General features: G+C 43.9%; 1 protein-coding gene across 6 annotated transcripts in view; it reads right to left on the bottom strand.

Annotated features, from left to right (window-relative positions):
- LOC118675455 (IQCJ-SCHIP1 readthrough transcript protein) overlaps positions 1–23,181 on the bottom strand; it is a 511,967-nt gene that overhangs the window by 20,051 nt on the left and 468,735 nt on the right. For 5 of the 6 annotated variants that reach the window (XM_036348275.1, XM_036348276.1, XM_036348277.1 and 2 more), the window contains one exon: positions 7,887–8,005. In XM_036348275.1, the coding sequence (XP_036204168.1) occupies positions 7,887–8,005 (119 nt within the window). Of the gene's footprint in view, positions 1–7,886; positions 8,006–20,974; positions 21,501–23,181 lie in introns of those variants that run through there. The other variant, XM_036348279.1, reaches the window with a different exon arrangement.

Raw genomic sequence — 23,181 nt, forward strand, 5'->3', positions numbered from 1 at the left:
GAAGTGTGGCTATGTGCATCTTGCCATCTTTAAAATCAGAATGCGCCTCACGATCTTGGCCACCCAGGCAGCTGGTGGCAGTTCTGCTCGACTGAACTGTAACCCCGTCGGCCAACAAGCCAGTTAAGGACCAGTGAGGCGGAGGCGGCCCTGGGAGTTGACCAGTCCTGTCCTCTGATGAGAACAACAAAGACCCAGCACCACAACCTGCCGACCGGGGACAGTGGCTCAGAAGGTGATGCGCAGCGTCCTCACCACCACAGGTGACAGCCAGGCGAGAGGCAAAGGCGGACAACTCTGAGGGAACGTGCTTACACAGACAATTGGACTCTGAATATGAAAAGGGTTATGGAAAAACTCAACCAACAGATTTCACTTTTTCTTCTTCTTCTTTTTTTTTTTTGCATGCACAAAGACATGTGTGATAGAAGCGTATACCCAAATAAGCCTGAAAGGACTCTTGCAACAACTAAAATAAAAATTCTAAGTGTGAGGAGGCATGTCATCCTTTAATTGGCAGTGGTTTTCTGAAATAGCTTCCATGGGTCTTTAATGCCTGTGACAACCTGAATGAGAGTAATCTGAGGGGCACAGAACATTCGATAGGATCCAACAAAGAGATTGTGTTCAACCCCTAGAGGACCGCTCACCCTAAGGCAGTGAGAGTGTTTTCTAGTGGCAGTGAATGCTCTTGGAAGCCCTCAAAGGAGCCCAAGCTTCACATGAGCAGCGTGTGTCCCGACACGTGTCCAAGGGGAGTGTGAACTGCAGTAATAAAGTCGTGACAACTTGTCAAAGTTGATGCACCAATGAAAAATTATCCCCAGAAGCTCTTTTAATTAAACATTCGGCTGTCCGCTGGAGCCATTTTTAAATATAAACCCCAGCCCTGTGGCCTTTTTCTTCCTGCTTCCCACCCTTTCGCAATAGCTCCGACAGTGACTTCTCATTGGTGATCAAAAAAAAAAAAAAAAAATTCATAAGACAGGGTACAGCTGGTTATGCCTCTAGCAAGATGTCAAATTTCGCTTGCACAAAATTAATTGCACCTAATTAAACTGGGGTCATTGGCATTATTATAAAGCGAGGCTATTTATTAGACAAAGAAAATTTCTCAAATACCAATTTGCTTTTCTTTCAGGTTTGTGAAAGAGAAGAATTGCTGACATAATTAAATTTGTTTTGCCATTTTAATCTTATTGATCCTCAAAAGATCTACTTCAAATCTTGCTTCACTTATAAAACTGTAACATTTTAAAATACTAGAGGTAATACTTAGAGGAGGACATAAAAAAATGACAGGTTTTCTGTAGATTACCCGATGACTTTTCAAATAATATTTAAGAATTTATAAACTTCCATTTGCAAAGATGCATACCTTGGAATTACTAACACAAAGGGTTTCTGAGCTAATGATTAGTACATATGTATGAGATCAAGAGGAAATTTAAAACATAGGCTGCATGTAGTAAATAGGTTGCCATAGTATGCACTTATTACTGCATGTCACAGAAAGCAAATGTCATTGCCATGAAAGAGGACAACCTCTTTCCTCACCCATGTTGGGTATGTATGACCATTCTGCTCACTTCTTCCAGGAAGCTATGCAAACATTATTACCATTCGAGACAGAAGGATGATTCGCTTTCCTGGCAAAATGATGCTGGTTCGACCTGTGATTCCGTGGCAGATTATACAGATTCCCAGTTCCTCATAGTCAAGGCTCCTGTGAATCTAATTTCCTTAAAGGCTCTCTAGATCAATGCTACCTGTCCAGTGGATACCACTCCCTAGGCTATGGTGCCCTCCCCACCCCCAACCCCACCCCCCAACCCATCCCCTAATCCAAACACCAAAGGAGATGGTGGGTATCTACTGCTGGTCTTGTCTCAGCCATTCACCAATAAACCTGTAACAACAGGAATGGAATGCATTTTGATTTGGGGACGTTGGAATGGCTGAAATAAAGAAACAGTAATCATTATTCAAACCAGCTGCTCAAAAGCTCTCTGGGGAATTTCTGCTTTTCACAACATTCACAATATTTGCAGCAAAGAGTATGACCTATTCTAGGCTACACCATATGCTTTATGAAAAAGACTGTGCGAGATTGCATTTATGTTTATATGCATGTAAATGAAACCTATCTTGGGGTAAGGTAAGAAGAGAGGGGGGAGCCAGGTTACTGTGCAGCTCCTCTGAGAAAAGGAGCAGGAGGAAGGCGGAGAGTTTTCTCCACAATGTCGATCAGGTTGTAATGCCTGAACAATGAAGGATCTCCTGGATGTCTACCACTAACGACCACTCTGCCTTGTGTCCCCCAGCAGCCAAGCCAGGTTCCATTCCTTTTATAACACGGAGCTTGATAAACTCAGAATCCAAATTACAATGCTGATCAAGATTAATGTGGTCAATAAAAATATTTTATAGGACATTATTATACTCCTAATAAAAAGAATATTTATTTTTAAGAACATAATTATACCTAATATTTCTAAGAAACTTTTTTTTCCAAAATAGGTAATTCATTTTTTTCATTCCTTTTAAGCTTTTAAAAGCTTTTTGCTGGAACATTTTTAAATAGAAAAAAAATGACAAAGGTCAGACAGTCTCAGTGTGAAAGGCTGATTATGTGTGGATGAGCAAATTTTGAAGAAAAAAATGGCACTTCCTATATTTGTCACATTTCAGTATAAGTCAAATTTAATTAGTTGAGTTATGAATCAGTATAAAAAATTCTTTTGCTACAGTATTAGGCATGAAATATCTTTATGGGATTACTGTAAGCCAAGCTTACATCTAACAGCGTGTCACTCTTTAAAAAAGTGCTTTAGGAGATACACCAATTAGAAAAATTCAGTGGGGACAACTGAGAAGGACTTATCCTCACAGGAGCAGCTTAAACACACCTTCCCGGAAGACCTCAAGCTACTTCATAATTGCTCACATAATGTGTGTACAAAGTTAATTTTTACAGGTAAGTGCACATCTTTTAAAATAGACAGTACTCTATTACTCTGCCAAATACCCCACGTATTTGGGTAGCCAGTCCCCGCCTTAAAAGTAAGTGCAGCATTTTTTAATTGTTTGGCCAATTAATTTTTAGTCCTCAGCCTCATTTAAAATTGAGTTCTGAGCTCTTCAGAGTAGTACATTCATATAAGATTTACCTAGTTCTGATTATTTAACCAACTCAACACATGTGAGCACTCCGGTGACCTCAAAGGTCTAACATCCCTCAAGTACTCTTGTTAAGTAAGAGGTGAGGTATTTCTAGCTCAATGAAGAATTTCGGGGACTGCGATACATTAGGAAAAAATTAATTCTAACAGGGATGGGGAATATGGGTTACACAAATGCAACCGAACATTTCCTATGGCTTTTCTCCTACATTATTACCGATGAGGGGGAATGACAGTCAGTCTTTGCAGACTTTAAACTTACAGCAATAAAGAGATATTTCTTAGAAACATTAAGTGTCATTATTAATCATCATCCTAAGGGGTATCCAAGAAGTCATCCTGTTCTCACAGAGGATGAGCTCATCCCAGCGTGTGCAGATAAAAACATCTAAAGAACAGGATAAAAATAATCTTCCTTATGGCGAGTCAACAAGTGTAGCTTGTTCTGAGCTGCTGTGAAATACATGTGTTTCGATATCTGTGTCTCCAAAGGGGGTAGATGACTCAGTGATTTCCAAGGTTTGCTCTGCCAGAAGGGTTTCAGGTGGGCTCTGGGGGCTTGCAGGGGCGGGGTGGGGGGGCACTGAAGGAAAGGATGGGGGAGGCACCTTCCGGGCAGGGTTCTCCAGTCCCTCTCCTTCAGTCCTCCTGAGCCAGAGGAGGACTGCTTTGTTTTACACACAGGGTTTCTGCGCAGGGTTTTATTGGAGAAGATATTGCTTTTATCATTTCACTTATATGCGGAATCTAAAGAAAATAAAATAGAAACAGACTCAAGAGATACAGAGAACAGACTGACAGTTGACAGAAGGAAGGAGGGCTGGGAGACTGGGTGAAAAAGGTGAAGGAATTAAGAAGTACAAATTGGTAGTTACAGAATAGTCACAGAGATGTAAACCACAGCATAGGGAATATAGTAAATCATATCATATAATTATGTGTGGGATTAGGTGGGTACTGGAAATATTTTGGGGGACCACTCTGTAAAGTATAGGATTGACTAAACACTATGCTGTACATCTGAAACTGATGCAGAATAATATTGATAATACTGAATATAAACCATAATTAAAAAATAAGATAAAAACCTTCATGAGACTTCTATTTAAACATGGCATACTGAACACAGCTATTGAATCTCTCCTCTGAAACCCTACTACTATAATGATAAAGGAAGAAAAAAGATGTAAACCTACACAAAGAAAACGGAAGAGTTGATAATAGCACACAAAAGAGTTTGAAAAAATTTGGGAGATAAAATGTAGATGGATGAGAGGTATCTGACAACACCTGATGGGACTACCTAGACCAGAGGTCCTCAAACTACGGCCCGCGGGCCACATGCAAATACAAATATTGTATTTGTTCCCGTTTTGTTTTTCTACTTCAAAATAAGATATGTGCAGTGTGCATAGGAATTTGTTCATAGTTTTTTTTTTAAACTATAGTCCGGCCCTCCAACGGTCTGAGGGACAGTGAACTGGCCCCCCGTTTAAAAAGTTTGAGGACCCCTGATCTAGACCCTCACCTTGCTCTGTTTGTACCATATCCAGAAACCAACTCCTAATTTACTACAGGCTTTTTAAAAAATCAACACTTTTAACTCTTGGATTGATATTTAGGTTAGTGACTTTTGGACATTGGGGTAGAAGAAAATTTTTTTAAATTTTAGACACAGAAAAGCTTGACTCTAAAAGAAAAGTTTGATAAAAATTTACTGTATTGAAATTAAGAACTTGTGGTCATAAAAGATACATTGAAGAATTGAAAAAATAAGCTACAACCTGGGAGGATATTCTTGCAATACCGACAACGTATTAAGGATTAGTATTATGACTACACAACTTTGATAAATTAACTTTAAAAAGCACAGAGAATCTGGTAAGACCCGAATAGAAACTTTGCAGAAGAGGAAACAGGATGTCTAATAAACACAATGAAATACCTTATTATGTCCATTGAATTAACCAAAGTTTAAAAGAAATTGGCAATATCAAGTGTTAGAAAAGTTATGGGTCCACAGGACCTCTGAGACATTGCTGGTAGGCATGAAACTTGTTGCAACCATTTTGGAAATCAGATCGGCATTATAGTCTAAACGTGAGCATTCATGCATTTTCCTAGCAGTTCCCCCCTTAGGTATACACCAAAGAGAAGCTCTTGCACACAGAGAGGAAAGGACACATACAAGCACATTTATAAGCAGCGCTGTTTACAAGAGCGAAACCTTTGCAACAACCCAATGCCCATCATCACAAAAGTGGCAGAAGAAACTGATTATATTCACACAGTGGAATCTGATATAGCAATCGAAATCACAGACCAGCAAAAAGAAAAACGGGGCAATTTTAAATCCAGGACAAACAACATAATTTCTCAAGTAATCATAGATTAGCATATGGCTCGGTGTGAATAATACAGGAGCTTAATAAAGTCAACATTGAATAGTTATTTGACCTCAAGTTGTGAAATGGCCATGAAGAGAACAGAGTTTGGAATATACTATAGATATATCTGTGAAGGGGCAGTAAAAGAGAGTTAAATCCCAAATTTCCACAGAAGGTGGTCAAAAGGTGGTTATTTAAAAGCAATCACTAAGAAGAGAAGCATTTTACTTAGAGATATGCAGGCAAATACCAGAAAAACGAAGAGTTAAAAGTTTCTGGAGAGGGAACAAGGATAGAGGGCTATTATTTTTATTTTATGTTATTATATGCCTTGCAGTTTTCATTGATTCTATTTCACTTTCACAGCCATATATATGTATGCATGTGTGTGCATGTATATATCTGTATCTGATCTATATCTATATCTATATCTATATATCTATATCTATATTTATATCTATACCTATATCTATCTATTGAACTAACTTTTATTTAAAAAAAAAGAATCTTCCATTTGGACCCAATAGATCTGACATTGCTGAGCAGAGAAATAAAGTTTCTAGAAGAAAACTTTTTGGCATTTTGGGGAACTTTAGAGGGCAGTAGCAGAAATCTATGAAAACTTATGGTCCAACCCCCTCATTTTACAAAAATGAAACTAAGGCGTGATAAAACCAAGTTTCAAAATTAGAAGCTCAACTAAGACTAATCCTCAGGTGCCCAGGTGCCCAGGCCTGAGCTCTTCCTGCCGCACCCCACTGTGGGGGGACCAGGTGGCTCTGCAGCAAAGGGAAGGCTGACCCCCCAGCTCTGAAATGGCACATGAAAAGCGTGGGAATGAGGAAGAGGCGCCTCAGCTCTGCACGGGCTAACTCACCTGCAGTGACCCTAAACATGCATATATGTGAGCATGCGTGTGCTTTCTGATTCTTGCTGATTTAGATGAGTCTACGGATCAGACCGAAGTACAAGGAGTAATGAGAGCCAGAGAAATGTAAATAGATATGAAGGTGCCTAATTCCAGGCTTCAGGTGAAGGACAGAGTGGACATCTATTGGCTGAGTGAGTGTGTAAATGCCATCATGTGTCTCCCACCCCTGGCCTAACATGGCGAAATTAGCTAGTATTTATCCGGGGAGTATTTACTCTTAGAGAGCCCAGAGGAAGACGCAGGCATTCCAACCAGAAACAGCCATTTGAGGAGGCATCAAGAGAACACTGATGGGTCTTCAGTTACTACCACCTTTATTAAAAAAAAGTTCTATGTGTTTTAACCACTCTGAATATCTATATTTATAACAGTTAATTTTTGAGATTGTCTATATCCTCACATAGCAAAGTGTCACTGATGGATGGGCAGTCTGGACATCAGCTGGGAGCTTGTTAGAAATACAGCATCTTGAGCCCCACCCAGACCGAGTGACTCAGAATTTAACAAAATCCCCAGGGTTTTCACATGCACATTACAGTTTGAGAAGTTCTGGCAGATAGCCTTATTTTCAGGTAAAATTATAATTTTAATTGGAGTTGGAGGCTATGCAAATAATCAAAGATATCCTGAAATAGTGATAAATAAGCAATGATATCTTGAAATAAATTAAGATCAACAAAAACTGCCTGGCCCGGCTGGTGTGGTTCAGTGGTTGGATATCAACCTATGAATCAGGAGGTCATGGTTCGAATCCCGGTAGGGGCACATACCCAGGCTACAGGCTCGATCCCCAGTGTGGGGCGTGCAGGAGGCAGCCAATCAATGATTCTCTCTCATCACTGATGTTTCTGTCTCTCCCTCTCCCTTCCTCTCTGAAATCAATTAAATATATATATATATGGAAAACCGCCTGGAGGACAAGCTAAGCTCTGTAATAAACATCAAATGCTCACAGTGGGAACTGTATTTCTCAGCTATGGTATTTACTATAATCAAATGGAAGAGGGGAGCAATGCTGGGTGCTTTGGGACTGCTTAATGGGAAATCTGGTGATCTGCCATGCTTCTCTAAGCATCAGCCGCTTTGGAGTGTGCCCTGATTCCCCCATCACAGTGCAAAAACATTACTGTGTCTTGAAAAAAAAAAAGAAATATAGAAATCTGACCTCAGGTGGCTTGGCAAACTGGCCAAAAAAAAGCCCCAAAACGAAACCCCAATAAACAAACCCAACAAATGGGAGAAGTCTGTCCAGAATCCAAATAAAGTTGATAGTATTATGAAAAAAAATACTCAAGGACTTAAAGGATATCTTTTATTAGACAAGTGGTCAGATGACAAAACCCATTAGGTACACATATCAGAGAATCAATTCAAAGGAACACTCACCGAGAGGAAAGGCTTGGCTTCCCACTTTTGCTGCAGCTGGTATAAATTCCTGGGCCATCATCAAAGAAGCTCCCGAGTGCCAACTTCTGTCGGATAGATTCTCTCTCATTTTTCTGTGCCTAAAATTTCAGGAAAATAAAAAATGCCGATAAGCGGGCAGATACATCACAACCATAGGCGGTCTAACTGCTAAGTTTCTTAGAACTGTAACAGTAGATGAAAAATAAATACATAGGCCACAGCCAAGAGCATTTGAATTATTAAGAGTTGGAATTAAACCAGCCTCTCCTGGTTCCACCTCTGCGAGCAATTTCAGTTCTTTGGAGCCTTTCCGATCATTAGTCTAGGGCAGCGGTTCTCAACCTGTGGGTCGCGACCCCTTTGGGGGTCGAACGACCCTTTCACAGGGGTTGCCTAAGACCATCGGAAAACACATACATAATTACATATTGTTTTGTGATTAATCACTATGCTTTAATTATGTTCAATTTGTAACAATGAAGTTGGGGGTCACCACAACATGAGGAACTGTATTAAAGGGTCGCAGCATTGGGAAGGTTGAGGACCACTGGTCTAGGGAATCACCATTGTGGCGCTAAAGATCTTCACCAGCATTGAGCTAGATTTCCTGGAGCTGTGATCTTTCTTCTTATCTCCACAGAGTAACGCTGTGGAGGGCAAGCATTTCGTCCTAAATCAAATTGCTTTTATCCCAAACGGGGGGGGGCCTCTCCCTGATTCCTGTCTTCTCTCTTCCTTTGATCATCCCTTCAGCCCACTTTGTCTACAGCAAGAACATTTTCACTCATTCATTCAACCAGGATGCACTGAACCTCTATGAGAAGGGGGTGCCACACTATGGTGCAGGGACAGGGTCCTGGATGGATGGACACAGCCTCTGCTGCCACCATGCTCTGTCTCGTTTCTGTTCAAGACTCATCCTGATCTCACCAGGCTCAGAATATGAGATGCCCTAACATACTGTGTGGAAGAGCTGGAGAATTCTAACTGAACCCATCTGGTTCATATTTTGAAGGGAAGTCAGGTCGGTGTGCACAGTAAAGGATCTGGCAAACGGCACTACGGAGATAGTTTGGGTATGTTTACAACACTCGGCTTCCCATAAAAGTCCCATAAAAACTCACCATGCTGAACTTTTAAACCCTTTAAACAACAGGAGAGACGATCAGGAATGATTTCCTTAGTTAAAAATAAAACAACTACGAAAACGAACATCATGAGTTAGAAATCCTGGGTGAGAAAGAGGCCCTGGTTTTGTTTTGTGGGATGATGAAGGCTGTGAGCAGCATCGCTGTACGTTCTGAGCAGGGAGGCTAAAGACTGTGCTGAGCAAACTAGATTACAAAACACAGCTCACGTGTCTGGGGGTGGCTACAGAAGGCACAGTGGCCCCTTGATCCTTCCAGTAGGAGGTTCTGGAGCCACATCTGCTGCCACCAGAACCCAGAAGTTAACCGTGAAAGGTCTGAGCCATCATCTGAGCGTCACTGTGACGAAACGCACACCTGCTGGAAGGATGGGCTGAAAATGGCTTCATTTCACCCGCAAGTGGAGGGCAGTGCACCTAGGTCAAGGCTGCTCTCACATGGTAGAAATTCTTCACACGTGGCTGTTTACATTCTAATTAAAATTGATTAAAATAAAAGTTCCATTTTTATTTTATGAGCTGCATTTGAAGAGCTTCATAGCCACAGGTGGACAGCACAGAATAAATATATGTCAGAGCAGTACCGCTGAGCCAGTACTTCAACAGCTTCAACAGCTGCGTCAGAATTTCCTGTAGAGACTTTAGACATTCCCAGTGCTTCTCAGCCTTTTGGCTAAGATCATGTGTAAAATATACATTCCCTCGGTTCTAGGACCAGATATTTTGTTTAAACAGATTTGAGAGCTTCTAATTCAAGGAAAGCTCATCTCTATTCTCCTTTCCTCTAACATTGTAAGTTCTTGGACCCTGTAAGCATTATTTCAACTATCGTAGTTATCAATGGCATATCTATCTATCTATCTATCTATCTATCTATCTATCTATCTATCCATCCATCCCATTTTGGCATATACTAAGGGAAGTGTGTCAGTAGATACTGTGTGTGAGAGAGAGAGAGAGGGAGGGAGGGAGAGAGAGAAGAAGAAAAAGAAGAAGAAGGAAGACAAGGAGAAGGAGGAGGAGGAGGAGGAGGAGGAGGAGGGAGAAGGAGAGAGAGAAGCAGGGAGAGACATCTTATCATGTATATGATACATATATGTGGACTTTGCCCATACCCCTGACCCACAGCTCCTAAAACTCTTGCAATTTCCTAAGTGATGAGGACACAGGTGTCTTGTTATGTGAATGAGGTGACTTTTGGAAAGTACCTAAGGTGGAGGCTGGTTGTCAGGAGAACCCACCATGTGACTAGTGTTGGAACTTGCAGTCTCTGCCTCTCTCCCCACCTCTGGGGACGGGGTTTGAAGAACTTAGTGAACACATGGACATGTGGGGAGAGTGGGGCATGTGGACAGGGCACTGAAGCTCTGTGCCCCTTCCCACACTCCTTGCCCCATGTCTCTCTTCATCTGGCTGATCCTGAGTCATAGCCTTTTCTAGTAAACCAGTGTTCTGGTAGGTGACATGATCCTCTGAGTCCTGTGAGCCATTCTAGAAATTAATTGAACCCAAAGAGGGGGGTTGTGGGAATCTTTGACTTGCAACTGGCATCTCAAGTGTGTCTGTGTCAGGGGGCGGGGAGTCTTCTGGGACGGAACCCTCTGGGCAGACAGCGTCATAATTTAGTTTAATTCTTGGGCACCCTGCTGGTGTCCAGAACCATTTGTTGGTGTGGGTGCAGGGAATTCCCCCACGTTGGAATTGGGTCTGGGAACCCTAATTTAGTGTATAATACAGCCACAAAGCAAAAGTCTGCTTTTACACAGTTACAGCTGATTTCATGTGGTTTATTGGGCTAGCACAGCACTGAGCTCCGAGAAAATAGCCATGAGGTTGTAAGGGAAGCCAGAATGCCTTTAATTTCATAAATACTTGTGAGTGCACTGCTGGGAACCTTAACTAAAGAAACCCACCCTTTCAAACAAGCAGGGCTGGAACTGGTGATGGCCCTGCCAAAATAGAACCCTATCAATCGTTATTTAAAATAAATTCATTTCAAAATCTCCAAATCTGCCATGAAGATTGAATGTAGTCAGTGAGCCTGTTTCTCAGTTCATACAATAGACAAAAGAGAGTCTCACTCAATGTCATCTAATCAGAAAACTGTTGAATGGAACTGAGTACCCAAATATAAAAACAGTAGATAACAACAGATCCTTAATGTCTTATGCTCAACAACTCGCTGGTGTCCAGCTTTAGCCTGGGGTCTGGAAGAGGTTTATTTGAAGAAGACACCTGCTCCAGGTGTGAATGTGTGAACGTGCCCTAGATTCCATGTCTGCCTTTTCTGATCTACTTGAGCTATAGATGTAGGAGAAGGCCTTAAAACGAATTCTATTTACACGAATTACAATTCTCTCTACCCAAATACTTCATTAACAGTGTGAAGGGGACTGTTCTATAATACACCATCTTTCCCCCCTTCTCTCTCTCTGGATCCAACAAATCAAGAAAAGCATAAAGAATATAAATGTCATGCACAATCCCACCACTTAGACACAGAACACTGCTAACATTTCAGTATATTTCTCTGTAGTTTTTAAATCTTAATGTGTGCATTTTTTCTTCTTCTTATAAAATTGAGGTTATAGTGTTTATTGTATTTTGAGAATGTCCCTCATTTCATTTAAAATTCTTTAAAAACAATTTTTTTAAGGGCTGTCCATCGCTCTACCCTATGTTAACCATTTAGGCTACATCCAATGAAAAGCAACCTAAGTTAGCATTTTTACATAAACCCTGCACACATGTCGGATTATTCCCTCAGGATAAATTCCTGGAAGTGGAATTACCAGATGAGCTCTGTGCGAACATTTGTTGAGGCTCTGGACACATTCTGCCACATGACTCCACAGAAAGCTGCTCCAATTTACATGCCCACGAGCCACGCAGAGGGTACAGCTTTCTCTTACATCCTGGCTAACACTGAGGATTTTCACTTAACAAACTGCTGTCACTTTAAATTTGATAGGTCGGTCAAAGGCATTCTTTTTATTTTAATTTCTTTACCAATGAGATTAAATATTTAAATATTTTTAGTTATAGTACTTGCTTTCCTCTGAATTTATTTACTCCTAGCTTTGCTTATTTTTCTATAAAGGTCTGAGAGTTTTGAAATTTTTATATCAAGGGTCTCAGTCCTTTTGAATTTTAAGTCTAACTACTCTGCAGTTTAAGTCTATAGCTTGCTTCCTCTGTCCTGTCTTTGATGTCTTTGTGCTTGCACAGCCCTTCCCAGTCCAGAGGTAAAGGATCTCACTTGACATTGGAGGATTAAATGAGAGAATTTAAGTAACCTCTTTAGCAGCTGTACCTGGTCCCTGCTCATGTAAATTTACCATCAATGGTAGCTGTTGTGGCTAATCCTCCAACAATTCCTGCTTTGAAGGTGAGGAAAGGAGGGGATGGAAGGTTACCCACTGATATCGAGGAGTTAGGACTCCAGCCCATCCTCCCAGCACTACGTCTTTCTGCTCCTTCACACTGATGAGTAAGATGCCCCAGCTGGACACTGCGCTGGGGACACAAGGTGAGAATTAAAGAGCTAGAGATCCACGACTTTCCTGAGATGGATGTGATGCTTTCCCAGGGAAGGAGAAAGCCCTGGGCTGCAAAGCATATACCAAGGCCTAATCACAACCACAGATATTTACAACACAAACACCCTCTCATCAGAGCCAGTCTCCTTGACACCACTGCTCACTCTTCCTTTGGGAACAAATGTGATTCCCAATGTTTCAAGTAATTATGATGCAACTGACTAGCAAATACTTTTTCTCTTAAAATTCACACACTGGAACCCAATTTCCTTTTGGTTGCCCATATGTGCAAAGTGTGTGTGTGTGTGTGTGTGTGTGTGTGTGTGTGTGTGTGGTTTCAAACCCTTTTGTTTTCTAAGAAATTACACCTGCAGAGCAAGTATGTCCTCCAACCCCCTCCTCCCAAAGCCCAAAGATACCCCAGAGGAAGAGTAGCGAGGTGTACAGGAACGGGAGAGGCTGACTCAAAACTACAGTTTGTGTGTATGACAAGGGGAGGCCCCATCCACTCCTAAAACGGCCTTGGGGAACACCCACATTAAACAAAAGTAAAACATCTAAAATTGATACTGCCAGCAAAAGCACAAGGGCAACTGAGGAATAGTGGTTCACCACTAGGAGACAGAAAAGCTATTCAAGACCAAGATGAGAGCAACAATGTGCTTGGAAAGGCAGTTTTTGTCTTCGCCTGTCGTTGAATTCCCTCCTGCCACCCCCTGTGCCCGGGCAGATAAGGCTCACAATGGCTTTTGGGGGCGTCCTGTGAGCCACTATCTCAGCACACAGACTGGGGAGCCCGTTCAGACCCTCGCACGGTGCTGCTCAGCCTTTCCCATGGCATCATTCTTCCGCGGCGATTCCCCCAAACTTGACAAGAACAAAGAGAGGTGTTTGGTTCTGCCTGGGTAGATATCGTCGGTCCCCACATCTAGTTCGTCCCCAAGTCCCTTCCATTCTTTCTTCAGGATGTGGTGTGTACCGTCCCAAGTCCCCTCCTCCGGTCCTGCCTTCATCCCTCTGGCCCAGCCCACCTCACCAGCAGTATCTGGTGCCGCTGGTCTCTGGGGCAGAGCCACCTAGGCTTTCACCTGCTAATCTGCACAGACATTTACAGGCGAAATATTGAGTATCTTCTGCATTCTAAATTTTATTTAATGGACAAACAGTATATTTGTGGGGACAGCTGCAGGGCCACTGGGGTTCTCAGGAACACACTTCAGGAAATAACATCCTAACCCTAAACTAAAGCCAGCTGGTGCTCAGGAGCTGCCAACAGCTGCTTCCTTCTGGCTCCTTGTGCAGATGATGAAGCCCGCGTAGCCGGAAAGGGCCTGTCTGACCAGGAGGAAGGAGGTCCTTAAACTCCCCAAAGGAGGAAGATGAGTGAAGAGGATTGGTCTGGAGAATCACTGGGGGACCCGACTGATGCAAATGGCACAGGGGTGCTGTGGGACTAACGGCGGGTAGAAGCTTTGGAGCCACAACACTCCCACACGGGATTCGGTGGTGGGAAAGGGGAGAGGTGTACAGGGACGGTTTCCCCCAAATGCCCTGTCTCCCATCCCCTTCCTGGGTTGATCTTCCCCTCCTTTCCAGCTCGATAGGTTTCTTACTTTTACTGGTTATTGGGTGTGCTTGCTCTATAATGCCGACAGTACTCAATTCACTACTGGCCCTGGAAGATACCGCCTCTAGCGTCCTCCTTTCTGCATTGCATAACTGTTACCTGGTCAGTGCTTCTCACACACCAGGGTGCATATAAATGACCAGGGCAACACTGTCCACCAAGGGGAAGAGGAAAACAATGCGCCATTAAGGAAAATCTTCCTCAGGACTGGGCTGCATTGTGCCAGAAGCTGATGAATACCCTGGTCATCCACAGCCCATCAAGGAACCCAGGACGCCAGGAGGTGGCTGTGACACAGGTGGGCTAAGTGGAGAACTGCACAGGTGGCCCTCTGCCTGTCACACATTTCTTATACCAGTAGTTCTCCAACTTGGTTATGCATGACTGGAGGGCTTGTACAAACAGACTATTTTTCTGATTCAGGAGATCTGGGGTGGAGCTGAGAGAGCGCATTTCAAACAAGTTCCCAGATGCTGCTCATGCTGCTAGTCCAGACACTTTGAGAACCATGGCTTCCACCAATGGAACAGATCAAGTAGCCGGATGAAACAGGGTTGGTTCTTCTTTATCTGAGCACGAATCTGTTCCATGAGGAATGGCCAGGCTCTGCATCCAGGTGGATCTCATTTGTGGCCGTCTGGCCCCTGCCCAGGCCTTGCCAGGATGCCTGTTCTGAAGCAATTAATGATCCCCTGGCTTCAGTGCAATCCATTGCCTAGTGATATCTGGCATCATCGCCATTAGCAGCATCCCGCCGGGAATGCACTGGGATTCTATTCCAGAGCCCCCCGTGGAGAAGTGCTCTTCCTTTAGAAAAAATGACAGTCACTCTTCTCTCCACAGCTCATTAAGAAGGGCGGCTTTCCTCTAACATGTAGGGGCAGCGCTGCAGTGTGGAGTCCCTTTAAACATTAGGAAGCAGAGGTACACAACTTATTTGTTCATTAGGCAGACTTTCTTTAAAATAGAAACTAAAAAACACCACACAAACAAACACCCAAATATACTGATGGCATTTCCTAATTATTTTCTCTCTGAAACAACCATGCGTTTTGTCACAAGATCAAAATATAAAAAGAGCATTTAATGAGAAAATACGTCTTACACTTTTAAATGGCACATGCATAATTATTTGCACTGTGTGGGTTATGTCCAGTTCTTGCGCCTTGTTTTATCCCCGGGGAAGGTTCTGATGACTAGTGGAAACGTAAGTCGAATAACCCTAGGATCTTCATGAGAATCCCTGGAGGGCTTGTACAAGAACATGGACTATTTTTCTGATTCAGAGGATCTGGGGTGGGGCTGAATGGATACTAAGTCTGGACACTTTCTTTTCAGTTTGCATTTCTCATGGTTTCCATTTGACACTTACACTAAACAGTCCAGAAAGGTTTCCCGAAAGGCTATTGAAATCTTTTAACTTTGCACCTCTGGACGAGGTGTCAGGCCGGACTGCTGGTCAGTGCGGGGACCTGGCCTGGGACACCCAAAGTCCAGGAGGGCACCCACGGGGAAGGACTCCAGGACATGCTTTACCTGAGAACGGGCAGGCAACCATAGTGCTGGGAGCCAGTGCAGAACGGAGATGTTTGCAATTACTTGTTAGCCCCGAGGATGGTGTTGCCTGTTGACTGCACTGCTTGTCCCCACGCTACAGGGATGGTATACACAGAGGCAGGCAGATAGAGGTGCTGTTGTACAGACTCCCGAAGACCTGAATACTCTCATTGTTAAGGACCAGAGCAAAGGGACTTAACAAACATCTAATCTAGGGCTGAAGTTTCAGGAGCCACTCACTGGCTGAATGGGAACTTTGGTGACGGTAACGGAGCCCAAGGCGCAGCCCACAAAGTTGACTGCTGTAGTGCAAGTGTTTCCACGTTCAGTCCTAGGGGGACGCCGCTGAAAACTCAAGTTTTCCTCCCTTATGAGCAGCGTGTCCCAAACAAGAGCTGCTGGGAGCATCCTGGGCTCTTTCTGGTCCTCAGATGACCGAGCACACTGTTATCTGGGAGCTCTATTTTTATCAGGTGCATTTCAGAGGCCTGCAAACCCATCGCAGTCATTCAGTGTCACTGTCAGGACACAACAGTCTGAAACACCTACTGGATGGTTATGAAACAGCTGCCAGGAAGCCAGTGTCCCCAATTTCCCACCTCACGGTGGACTCAGGGTCTGGGGAAGCCAGACACAGGCACGCGACCAGGAAGGAGAGCAGGAGGCCAGGGCAGGGAAGCTGGGGTCAAGAAGACCCAAGTTCACATCTTGACTCTGACACCTCCTAGTGCAGATTACAGAAACCCTTTAAGCCCCGTTTCTTTTTCTGAAAAAAAGAGATAATACTACTATCTTTTAGGTTGTGTTAAGGATCAAATGAAATGCTATATAGAAAGTAGTTGGCATGGTGCCTGGCCCAGAGAGAAACTTATTAAATGGTAGCTGTGAATATTAAAGGGAGAGATGAACAGACTGCCATACCTTGATGTGGGGTTGGGGGGACGAAAAGAGATAAATCAAAGAACTTATATACTTATATGCACAGCCCATGGACACAGGCAATAAGGTAGTAAAGACCTGGGTGGGGGAGGTGGGGGAGTAGGGGCTGGGAGTAGGCAGTAAAAGGGGGGAAAATGGGAGACATCTGTAGTACTATCAGCAAATATATACATACATATATACATACGTTTATTTAAAGAAGGGACTAAAGAGAGCCAGAAATAGCCAGAACAGACAAATCCATAAAGACAGCAAACAGCCCTAGCCGGTTGGCTAAGTGGGTAGAGTGTCAGCCTGCAGACTAAAAGGTTCCAGGTTTGATTCCGGTCAAGGGCATAAGCCCGGATTGTGGGCTCAATCCCCAGTAGGGGGCGTACAGGAGGCAGCTGATCAATGATTCTCATCATTGATGTTTCTCTCTCTCTTCCTGTCTCTCTAAAATAAATAAATTAAAATAAAAAGACAGCAAACAGATTAATGTATGGGGAGGAAAGATTTGGGAGTAATTGCAGATGGATACAGTGTTTCTTTGTGGGTGGTGAAATTATTCTGGAATTAGACACTAGTGGTTTGCATAACCTTATAAATATATTAAAACCCATCAAAATTTGAAATGGTATGTGAGTTGTGCCTCATACATTATGGTCTACAAATTATATCTCAATTGAAAAATAAACCATACACATTGTTTTTGTTACATGTGTGTGGTTTATTACTTTTATTGAGCTATAGTTCACATACCACATGCCCAGAAAATCTAGTTACTTGAAACAACCGTTCCCTGACGATGCTGGTGAACAGGGTGATATCCTCATATTTACATCATCTAAGACCCTTCAAAGGAAGGGAGACCCTGGCTCAGAGAGCGGCAGCGATTGTCCCCAGGTGGCGAGGTGGGCCCAGGCTCGGGGTTCAGTAACTGCGCAGTCCTTCCAGCGCATTCAGCTCTCGCAGACAGGAAGACGGGAGGGTTAATGGAGGTCGACGGCTGCTTTTCCTCCGTAATTGAGTGGGGAGGGCAGAGCTCTTGTCTGGGATGGCAGCTGGCATCCTGTGTTCCTGTTTATTGCAGTTTATCTCCAGCAGTCATTCCCATTCACCTTTTAAAAAAAACATGAGGCGCAGCTGTGGCTTCACTTTAAATATTGTTCCTTCCAGCCTCTTAATGTTTTCACGGGCTCCTCCCTAATCTTTCACTGTAATTGGATGCACAACACTAGAGACAGCACCTCGGAGGAACAAAGCGGGGCGAGCAGGCCTCCCCGTCCTGTCCTCGACTGCACAGGCCTGTCCCCGCTCCTCTCTGCGAGGGGCAGCCTGCGGACAGAAGGCCGGACGGCTTCCCTGGGTCTGCTCTGCTCCCGGACACAGTGGGAGCCAGCCTTCTGCCGTCTATGTTACATTTTCTTGATTCCCTCCCTCTCTCTCCGTCAGTGTAACTTGGATCTTTCCAGGCTCTGAGAGGACACAAGCTGCGTGTTTTTTCGGTCGGTCCACACTAGCTATCCGGACATCCAGGCAGCATCATCCACATCAGCTTGTTGGTGTGCTCCCTCCTTCCCGCTCCGCCCCGCCCCCCGCCCCCCCTCCTCCCCCCGCCCCCCGTCCTCCCCCCCCCCCCAGACTGTAAACTCCTTGAGGGGAAGCCTTGAGGGAAAGCCCATTCTCTCTTCTGTGATCCTGGCCTTCCACTTGCTCCGTGCTTGCTCCTAAAGACAATCAGCTGTGTGGGCTTTACCAGAGGGTCGGGGGTTGCGCCGAGCAAGGCAGGGCAATGACACCTTGGATTCTGCCAGGGTGCAGGCCTTCTTCCTAAATACTGAGATCTGTGTTCTGTTGAGTACAGCTTCACCGCTACTGAGTAAACCAGAGATCCTAACGAGACATCTTGCTTACCGCCGGACCTTCCCCCAGGAAGGGGAACAGATGCCTACTCTCTTCCTTCCCCCGCCTGGTGGAATCTAATTTTAGTATCAGAAAGTGACCTTTCCCCCCGAAGGCTGTTTGCCTGACTTTATTACAATCTTGTAAAATAATCCCTGTACCCATGTGGTATTTATTAGTGCAACTGGTATAGGAAGTTCTGTCGTATCTAGGCCGGGGTATATCAATTTTCCAACTGTTTTTGACAACTGACCTCATAGTCACAGGAGGGAAAAGAGAAATTATGAAAACTTGAATTTATTCTTAAACATTTATTTAAAAATATCTATTTGTATATGTTTTATATGTACGTAATATATTTTTACAACGATATGTGCATGTAACTTAGGAATAAAATATATGTGTATTAGAGGCATGGGCTCAAAAACATTTTACTGATGGGTACAAGGTCAAAAAAACCTGCAGACCCCTGCTTTATGGCATCTAATTTAATTTTATACTTAGTCAAGCAAACAGCAAGAAGATTCCAATTAGGAAAAGTGATTTTTATACTACCTAATTCTTTTCCTGCTCTTTGTATTTTAAAGAAAACATGTTGCCTTGTTTTGCTAGACGTTCTTAATGAAATTAAGACTAGGTTTTTGTTTGTTTTTTTAGCATAATGAAGCCTTCACAGTAAACACGATATGCATAAATTTGAAAGCATTTGCCTGAGCAAGGCAGTTAGAAAGCTGAACCGACAAGAGAACAACTCTCATGTTTAGGGTCCAGAACAACATCGCCTGACCTCTGGCATCCTCCTCATCGGGGGTTTCATCTAGGGGTGCTTCGCACTTGACCTATCAGACACCAGGTCTCCTGAAAGCTCACGTGGCATCCCACCGCCTCAGTTAGATAATAGGCTTCACACTGCAACTCTGTATTGTTGTTGCTGATATTTTAAAGCGACTCGAGCCTTTCAAGCTTGTGGCTTTAGTCCGTGTGCTGTATCAGGTTGCCTCCTATCATCGCTCACTCATCCCAGGCATCTGGGCTCTCAGGTTCTAAGGAGCATGGAACTACAGGGGCCATTCTTTTACTGTTATTGCGTGAGCAATGGCATGTTTTTCATGTTTTCCTAAGTGCAAACTGACCTACACTTTTCTATCTGAGACGTTTTAACAAAGAAAACCGAGAGCCGTCTTTTGGCCCTGAACGTAAGAGGCAGGGTGAGAGGCGTGCACTCGCTCTCCTGGGCTGGGTAAGTGACGGACTCTGATTGCTGCACCCACTTCTGGCAGGAGGGGACGCTGAGAGGTGTTAGGGTTTCAGGACTCTGTGCACTTACCACCTCGGGCATTCACTCCCTCCTTGGGGATCGCAAGGGACAAAACCCACGCAGGGCAACCTGGCAGGTCATTTAAATCTCTCTCACATATTTAAGTTTCAGCTTCTGGAGAAAGAGCATAAATTATTCTGGGCTGCTCTAAGAAAGAAAGCATATACTCAAAACAGCCCCTATTCTCACACACAATTATGCATATAAGATGCAAACTGCCATATTTTGCATTATTATCAAGACAGAAGCTTCTTTCTGTCTCTCACTCTGGGGAAAAAAGTTCGTGACATACTTGATCAAATTAGAAGTTTAGCACTAAGTCTTCCTGTGTTAGTTCCATGATGGAAGGGCTCTTCTCTTTCATCCTGTGCTGTGCTGTGACCTACATCTGACTTAGGGAAAATAATAAGGGAGAAGGACGGAGCATGTGTTTAGCCTTCTGTGGACGGACAAGCACACACTTGTAGTTTAATTTCATGACCTCGCCCATATAACTAAAGCTATTTTTACTTGGGCCTCTTATTACCAGACAATTACCATATAAAACATTCCAAAAATATATTCACCGGCTTTCAAAAGAAAAGGCAAGCAAAGAATTAGTAGATACGGTATCAAATTTTGAAAACCCCACATCTTCTCTTAGTAAAACTTAATATTTAAAAAAAGGCCAAAATTAGAAAGATAGGTTAAACATTTTAGTAATTTTTAATTGCAGGTGAATTTTTAACATGTCAGTGATTTTAAAAATTCTTCCTTTATATAAAAAGCCTGCCTAGCAACTAAATGTATAATATAAATTTTTCAACTTCAGAATAACAACATGTGTATTCCAGTTACTGCTAAAATATAGTAATGAATACAAGCTGGGAAAAGCAGAAAGAAGCGCTTTCCCAGCTTAATGTATTCAATTCTGTGCATTTCAGCTTTCCTGAATATATTATGGCCATGGCCACTGACTGTGGAATTTGGCCACTTCTCAAGGGTGATCTTTCTCCCAGTTAGAAAAATGGTCCAATTGTTCACAAACAAAAGAACTCTCTCCCCCCCACCCCTTACCTTTTTATAATTCCCCTCCATATCCAATGGGGATTCTTGACTGATGATGTCATCCATTCCATCACTGTCCAAATTCATCCTTTGACTCTTTAGAATTTTACTTGAGAAAGAACCTCTCCTGAATTCTGATAGGCGGATGTGCCAATTGCTCAGGACCCTGCTCACTGCTCATGCTGACGTGGAGAGCCAGCTAAGAGTCTGTGCCCGGCTGTGCGTGTCCTTGTCCTGCTCTGGCTCGGAGACACCGCCCGCCCGGCCTGGTCTGCCCTGTGCGCTGGCACAGGGGCAGCTGCCGTTTTCTGAGGCTCACCCGGCACTGCCGCTCGGCCTGCTGAAAGCCCAGTCTTCCCACCATCTGCCGTGGCCTTCCCCTGGATGATCCCGGCTGGGCTCCTCTCCACAGCACCTTTCCTCTTCCCAACCAAGGAAAAGCTGACTCCACTCCCCCGCTGCCCAGGTCAGGGCTGACTGTGGCTGGGAGCTCTGGGAGGAAACCAGCAACCTTATTCTGAACCCGGGGCAGAGTGGATGAGATAAAAATAGATGCAAACAACCCAGCCTCACAGACTTCACCAGCGAGTTAAAAGCCGGGTGTCCCATGACAGAACGAAAACAGTATAATTTAAAGGCTAACCTGTAAGACAGATGTTTGCTTTTCCTTTTTTCTTTCCCCCACAGCCAATCATTTCTTAGCGTCAGATGTAAATGTCTCATCTTGTGGCAGCAGCCCCAGCACAAAGATGAAACTTATTTCCAACCCCGAGAAGGACCTCTCCGCCCGAGGATCGGCGCTTTGCTCTATCAACACGGTCAAGAGAAAAAGGTCCATCAGCTTTTCTTTAAGACTCAGCCAGTGGCGGGCTTTTTCACAAAAGAGAAGGTTTCTTTCTGTTGCTCTCCTCACCCTTTCCCCAGGGCTTTTGGTTTCGTTTACTGGCTTTACATACAGAGAAGGAAAAGACCCACAGCTGGAGGATGTTTGGGTGCAAGAGGCAGACAAACAACACACACACACACACACACACACACACACACACACACACACACACACACACATCAATGCTGAATGACTAGCACCAGAGACTAAAATATATACCCACTGCTCATTAAAAAAAAAAAAAAAAAAGACATAACTGTTTGCAGAAGTGGGCCAAAGAGCTCCAAGGGCAAGCTCCGTCTAACAATACTGTCTCCTCCTCTGACAAGTGTAGACAGAAAGCAGCAGATGTACTAGCTCATACCTTTTCCAAGATGAATTCTTGACCAAGTTCCATGCTGTGAAGAACACCCTAATCAACCAAAAAAATGCCATAAGGTAGCCTTTTGGCATCTGATCCTCTGCTGAAATGCTGGAATTCTATTGTCTATTTCCACGAATTTTTAAAAATTCTGTTTGCTCAAGACTGGTGGCATGGATGTGTCTCGATGTAGTTGAGTGTAGTCCAACTTTTGCAAAGCAAATACCTTCCTCTGCAGCCCCTGACCCAAATCCAAATCCTCCCTGCACTCCACCCTCGGGACCCCCGCCCCTCAGTCCCCAAGAGAGTGACCTGGTTGTGTCTCAGGAGCCCCACTTGCATTTGGCCAGGGCTTCTCCCTAGCAGAGACCTCCCATGTCTTATTCTCTTCCAGACCCCAGGACCCTCATGCCAAACAAGGCTCCCGCTATCTGCACACAAGGGCCCCAAAACACCTCCCAGGGCTGTGAGGCAATGGTGGGTGCTGCCCCAATGTGCGTGTTCCCAACACCGGAGCATTCGCCAAGGCTAAGGCTTTGGGGGTTACAATGAAGCATCTGAAACGTAAAGGATCTGTGTATATTAAATCCTGTCACAGGAGGTCACCTGAAATGAAGGAAGCATGCATCTTATTACAGGACATACATTAATATAATAACAATAGTTACCTTTCCTGAGGGGTTTCTATGGGCCAGGCACTTTCCATGTGTGTCTTACACGTCTTTGATCCTCACAGTCACACTATGGATTAGATGCTATTATCATTTGCATTTTATAGCTAAGTGAGAGCTCAGTGAGGGAAGTAACCTGCCCACAGTGAGTCTGCTTGTGAATGGGCAGGCCAGAGGGTGAACCTGGGCCCTCTGCTTTTGTGGCCCACATTCTAAGTGGGCGTGTCAGACCGCCTCCCACTGGCTGACTTCGTAAGAAACAAATGCCCACACTAAAATAATCAGGCACAGCTTTTAA

Source organism: Myotis myotis, unplaced genomic scaffold, assembly GCF_014108235.1.
Source record: "Myotis myotis isolate mMyoMyo1 unplaced genomic scaffold, mMyoMyo1.p scaffold_m19_p_2, whole genome shotgun sequence".
NCBI lineage: Eukaryota > Metazoa > Chordata > Mammalia > Chiroptera > Vespertilionidae > Myotis > Myotis myotis.